The 6565-nt window shown below is 53.1% G+C and overlaps 1 protein-coding gene across 2 annotated transcripts in view; it reads right to left on the reverse strand.

Moving 5' to 3' along the window:
- The window catches only part of CCNF (cyclin F), a 29299-nt gene that overhangs the window by 7375 nt on the left and 15359 nt on the right, over positions 1–6565 (reverse strand). For both annotated transcript variants that reach the window (XM_017510997.2, XM_017510995.2), the window contains 4 exons: positions 4593–4757; positions 1442–1565; positions 958–1138; positions 537–624 (listed from right to left, as the gene is read on the reverse strand). In XM_017510997.2, the coding sequence (XP_017366486.1) occupies positions 537–624; positions 958–1138; positions 1442–1565; positions 4593–4757 (558 nt within the window). The remainder of the gene's footprint in view (positions 1–536; positions 625–957; positions 1139–1441; positions 1566–4592; positions 4758–6565) is intronic.

Consider the following 6565-nt stretch of genomic DNA (forward strand, 5'->3'; position numbering starts at 1 on the left):
ACCAGGCTGGTCTGAAACTCCTGACCTCAGGTGATTTGCCTGCCTTGGCCTCCCAAAGTGCTGGGATTACAGGTATGAGCCACCACGCCAGGGCAGTTTTCTTTTTTTTTTTTTTGAGACAGAGTCTTGCTCTGTCACCCAGGCTGGAGTCCAGTGGCGTGATCTCAACTCACTGCAACCTCCGCCTCCTGGGTTCAAGCAATTCTTGTGCCTTAGCCTCCTGAGTAGCTGGGATTACAGGCATGTATCACCACACCTGGCTAATTTTATTTTTAGTAGAGGTAGGGTTTCACCATGTTGGCCAGGTTGGTTTTGAACTCCTGACCTAAAATGATCTGCCTGCCTTGGCCTCCTAAACTGTCAGCCGGAATTTTTAAACATCAGCTCTGAGGAAGACCTCCTGTACCTCGTTCACTGCAGGAAGATCTGCATGTGACTGCCAGTTGTCTCAGGAGGAAGCAGATGCCCTTAAAGGGGCTCGAGCCCTGCCCACTGTGGCACAGTCTAGTCAGAGGACTCACTTCCTGCGTACTCACCACTTCTTATGAAGGCTCAAGACGCAGGGAATGAGGTCCTCATAGGAGAATCCGGTGAGGTCCCACAGCTGAGTGGTCCAGGGCTGTGCTGGGGAGGAGAGCAGGCCAGGGATGGAGGGGATGGAGGGGCTGTGGTGACAGCCACCTGACCACTCCCGCCTGGTAGCTCTGTGGGTTCTGCTGTGGAGTTTCCTGGAGCTCAGGGTTACAATCTTATAAAAATGGTTTTGAAAAAACCCACACAGGACGTGCAGGCTCAAGGTCAGAAATCTGGGACATACTGAAACTAAGAGCTGTGCTGTACCTCGCCCCCCAGAGGTAACCAGGACAAATGGAGGCTGGACTCTTTTCCTCCCCACAGCCTCCTCCTATGTGAGCACCTTCCCTGACACAGGCACCCCTGGGAAAGGCCACTCCTTACTCTGCCCATGTGTCAGTCTGGCCAGGAGCAGGGCTGCGGCGGCCAGGCGGGCTGGGGCGTAGGCAGACAGGCTGGTGTGTAGCAGGGAGAGCTCGCAGAGGAAGCTGCACAGGTGCTGGGTTCTTGGCTCCACGGGGACTAGTGTCAGCAGGACCTCCTTGTAATCCACCACAGTGGGGACCTAGGCAGCAGGGAGTGGGTGTGGGCTCTCAGCGCTCGGAGCTCATTTGTGCAATGCTGCGTACAAGCCCAGCATAGGGTGTGGCCCAGATGATGTTCACGCCAATGCTGTACATGCAGGGCACCAATGCAGATGGCGATATTGTGCAACTGTGGCCTCCTGCTCCATGGCTCTGGGCACAGCAGAAACAGCTGCCCTCTGGGTCCATGAGGCCCTTCCACAGCAGGAAAGCTGCATGCTCCCACCCCACCCTCCAGCACAGCGACAACTAAGATTAATAAGGAAAATGGAACCACTGCTTACTCGAATCTTCCCTTCCAGGGCGGAGACAATCTCGCCCATCATTCTCACCAGGTCCTCGTACTTGTACGTGTTATCCGTGAGCCACACAGCCTCGCGGATGGTCAGGATCTCTTTACTGATGAACCTGCAACGCCGAGAAGGGGTCTCGGTGCGGAGCCCACTTCCTGGGGCAGGGGCGGGAGGCAGGGACACAGGACTTTAGGAGGCTTCAAGGTAGGGAGGGAGCCATGGCTTTAGGCTTTGGTGACAAAAGGAGGCTACATAATGGACCCAGCTGCCTGCAGCTGAGTAGGGGAGGCCCAGGCAGGAGGAAAGCTCAGCCAGCAGTTCAAGACCGCCCTGGGCAGCAAAACAAGACCCTATCTCTACAAAAGGTTAAAAAATAAAAAATTAGCAGAGCATGGTGGCATGAGTCTATATTCCTAGGGGAGGCTGAGGTGGGAGAACTGCTTAAGCCCAAGGGTTGCGGCTGCAGTGAGTTATGATTACACCACTGCACTCCAGCCTGGATGACAGGGCAGGACCCTGTCTCAAAAAACAAAACAAAACAAAACAAAAATGTATATAGTAATAATAATAACAGGAAGGGGTCAGAGAGTACTGGAAAGAGGGATGAGAACCACAAGGCAGACAGAAAGCTGCAGGGCTGCCAGGCAGACTCAGAAATGTCCGCAAAAGGCCTGGGTGCCAAGAGCATTCAGTTTGCTGAAAAACACCAAGGACGGAGACTTGCCTGTCACGTGACGGCTCTATGAGTGGGGTGGAAATGTTTTAGACCCAGAAGGTGGGTGAACCACCACATCTAGGAATTGGACGCAAAGTGCCCAAAGATTGTTGCAAAGTCTGTGCCCGGCACTGCGTGGCCGCAAAAACCCTGACGTCCCCAGGCAGTGATCACCCTGTTCTCTGCCATCTACCCACACCAACTATCAGGGAACATGCTGTTCCAGCGGCCCCCAAAGCACCTTCCCCTGGGACTGAGGCCAAGTTCCTCGGTTGCTCCGTCCTGGGACCTCTGCAGGTTGTATGTGCCATTAGCTTGACCGAGAGGACAAGAGGCACAAGGACCACGCCTGCCAGTGTGGGGGCTGTGGATGCCAAAAAAAGACGAGACATCGGTGGCCAACGAGAGCCCCACGTGGGGTGTGAGGTGGCTGGTGGGGCAAGGAAGGTGCTGCTCTGAGAACAGAGGTGGGCAGCAGCTCAGCCTTTCAAACTTTTTTTTTTTTTTTTTGAGACAGTTTGCTTCTGTCACTCAGGCTGAATTAGTACAGTGGCACGATCTTGGCTCACTGCAACCTCCGTCTCCCAGGTTCAAGTGATTCTTATGCTTCAGCCTCCCGAGTAGCTGGGACTACAGGTGCACAGTTTCGCCACCACGCCCAGCTAATTTTTTTTTTGTATTTTTGGTACAGACAGGGTTTCCCTTTGTTGACCAGGCTAGTCTCAAACTCTTAAACTAAGGCAGTCTGCCCACCTCAGCCTCCCAAAGTGCTGGGATTACAGGAATGAGCCACCGTGCCTGCAACACCCACTTAGGAAAAAAAAAGAAAGAGAATAAGGCAGACGTTATTTAGGGAGCCGTGGTGATAGTTATATGGACCACTGCAGCCAGGTCTTGTGGTCGTGGACTCAGCTCACTGAAACGTTTTTAGCGTTATTCTCTCATGGCCAGCCGGTTTGCCGCCCAGGAGCTTGGTCACAGGCTGCAGTGAGGGACACGCAGTTAGACACAGGGAGGCAGCCACTCCACCTTCTCAGGTCAGAAGACCTGGGACCCCGGATTCAGGCTGAAGAGCACATCTGAAGACCACTCTGGATGCTTGCAGCAGGGGTTGCTCCTTCTTTGCGTGGGAATGACACTGCTTTGAGCTGCTGCCACACGCAGACCCAAAGAGACTATACTTCCCGGTTCCCGCTGGTGAGATGTGGCCACAAGACTAGGCTCAGTGCAAAAGTGAATGTGACAGGTACAGGTGTCCCAGGGACAAGGGGAGCACCCTAATTGGTCGCAGAGATTAAGATGGGAGATGGGCTTCCTTTGCTTCCTCGTGAAACAAAAATCATCCCAATAACCTGAGCCTGGACCCTCTGCCTCTGGGTTACTTATGCAAGAGAGAAACAAGTCTCTGTAGCTTACACATAAGCTGTGTGCAGCCAAACCCATCCTCGCCCACCAGGCGCTACAGATGAGTCGGTCTGGAAAGCACTTCCTAGGGCGGTGTAGACCATGCTGGGGACAGCTGGTTTAGGAAATGCAAAAAATATTATGAGAATCATTTTCACACTATTTCCAAAGGCGGAACTAGGGGATCCAGCATTGGTTAAAGGAAAGCAGTGGTCTGATATGAGAAGTACAGGCTACCATGTGAAGACGCATCCTGCAGCTGAGAGCCACCTTTGCGGTTGGGGTGGGCGCTGCAGGGCACCAGTGGGGGACAAAAAACCCTTGACTCCAGGAGTATAGGAAACTCTGGCAACAGACTTCAGAATCCAACTTCAGAGAAGGGCGGCTGACTGCCACCCTCCTAATCAGTCACCCTGCCGCCCTCAGGAGCCAGGGGACAGGGGGTCTAACCTGTGGCTGCCAGAGTGAGGCCACACTCTGGGTCCCAGATGCTGCGCCATGACAAAATACCTGGATGCAAGTGCCCCACAGAGCAACCTCCACATGCCGAGGGCCGTTCTGCCACCCCTGCCTGCGGAGGGCTCTCAGCTCAGCACTTCATGTCTGACCAGGTGGCTCATGACTCAAGAACCCATGAGGGCCAGGCACAGGGGCTCATGCCTGTAATCCCAGCACTTTGGGAGACTGAGGCGGGTGGATCCCTGGGGTCAGGAGTTTGAGACCAGCCTGACCAACATGGTAAAATCCCATCTCTACTAAAAATATAAAAATTAGCTGGGTGTGGTGGTGGGTGCTTGTAGTCCCAGCTACTCAGGAGGCTGAGACAGGAGAACTGCTTGAACCTGGGAGGCGGAGGTTGCAGTGAGCTGAGATCGCGCTACTGCACTCCAGCCTGGGTGAAAGAGTGAGGCTCCATCTCAAAACAAAAACAAAAGATACAGTGAGGAGCATACGAAGGGCAGAGCCCCTGAACCCAGGGAGGGCCAGTATGTCCCTGCTGGCCAGACGGAGGGGGCTTCTCACCGGGTGCAGATGACCATGCAGGCAATGCCCAGCAGCTGCAGCCTGTATCGTGGCACCAGCCTCCTCCGCAGGTAGCGGTCCACACACTCCACGGTCAGGTGCAGGCACAGGCTCGTGAAGTCCTTCATGGTGGCGACTTCTACCAGCCAGTCGATCAGAATGTACCTGTGGATAGAGCAGCAGCCGGAACTAGGGCAGGCGTTCTCCACGCGTCCCTGTATGCAATTTCAACCCCATCTGTTGGGCCTGACCAAATCCTGGGTAGCTCTAGAATCATGGATTTACCCTGGGACCCAGGCTGGGGAGGCCATGTCCCAGGAAGCCAGAGAGGCTCGGTGGGTCCCAGCCCCAAAGCAGGCCCCACACCCTTTGACGGTGTTCCTGGGAGGTGGACGGACTTGTACACCTGTACACCCGTCTCCCTCCTAGAGGACCACACATTCTCAGTGTTCCAAAACACAAGCACTATGAGACCTCGACCTGGCGCAGAGTGAAAAGTCAGCCCATAGCTATTTATGCAGCAATCAACCCTGCACCTTGGGGCGTGCAGGTAGCAGGGGAAGGTAGACAGTTGCAAGGGAATGCCACAGGATAATATGATAAATGCCTTTCTGAATAGAATGGAGACACTTGTGTCTTTTTCTTTTTTTTGAAACAGTGTCTCACTCTGTCACCCAGGCTGGAGTGCAATGGCACAATCTCAGCTCACTGTAAACTCCACCTCCTGGGTTCAAGCAATTCTCCTGCCTCAGCCTCCCTAGTAGGTAAGACTACAGGTGTGCGCCACGACACCTGGCTAATTTTTTTATTTTTAGTGGAGACAGGGTTTCACCATGATGGCCAGCCTGGTCTTGAACTCCTGACCTCAGGTGATCTGCCTTCCTCAGCCTCCCAAAGTGCTAAGATGACAGGCATGAGCCGCCACACCCAGCTGCAGGCGCTTGTCTTCAAGCAGAGGGGTCAGAGTGAACAGAAAGTGATAGAGGAATGGGAGGATGTGCGATTCTGCTGGACAGGCAGAGCAGGTGTCAGGTGTCATTCCAGACAGGAGCATCTTCAGCGGTGGAGGGGAGGAGAGGAAGATGAGCTGAAGCATGAAAAGAAGGGCAGAGGAGAAGCAGATCAGCCTCCATTTCCTCCTAGAACAGAGACCATGCAAAGGTCAGGTGTTTAAGGTTTAAACTGGCGGCTACTGTGAACAGGCTAGGAAGCTTACTCAAGGCAGATGGATTTAACAAGCTTAATGATCTGACTTCTAAAAACAACCACGGGGCCGGGCACAGTGGCTCATGCCTGTAATCCCAGCACTTTGGGAGGCCGAGGAGGGCAGATCACTTGAGGTCAGAAGTTCAAGACCAGCCTGGCCAATATGGTGAAACCCTGTCTCTACCAAAAAATACAAAAATTAGCTAGGCATGGTGGTGCATGCCTAAAGTCCCAGCTATTCAGGAGGCTGAGATGGGAGAATTGCTTGAACCCAGCAGGTGGAGGCTGCAGTAAGCTAAAATCATGCCACTATGCTCCAGTCTGGGCAACAGGGCAAGATTCCATCTCAAAATAAATAAATAAATAAAAACAGGCCTGGGTACAGTGGCTCACACCTGTAATCCCAGCACTTTGGAAAGCTGAGGTGGGTGGATCACAAGGTCAGAAGTTCAAGACGAGCCTAGTCAAAATGGTGACACCCCATCTCTACTAAAAATACAAAAATTAGCTAGGTGTAGTGGCAGGCGCCTGGAATCCCATCTACTGAAGATGTCTGAGGCAGGAGAATCGCCTGAACCCAGGAGGCAGAAGTTGCAGTGAGCCGAGATCGCCTAATTGCACTCCAGCCTGGGCAACAGAGTGAAACTCTGTCTCAAAAATAAATAAATAAATAAATAAATAAAAACAAAAATAGACCACTGAATTGCATACTTTAAAATGGGGAATGCACCTTCACTTTATATCAGACGCTGCATCTCCCTGGTAAA

This window comes from Cebus imitator, unplaced genomic scaffold (genome assembly GCF_001604975.1).
Source record: "Cebus imitator isolate Cc_AM_T3 unplaced genomic scaffold, Cebus_imitator-1.0 Scaffold444, whole genome shotgun sequence".
NCBI lineage: Eukaryota > Metazoa > Chordata > Mammalia > Primates > Cebidae > Cebus > Cebus imitator.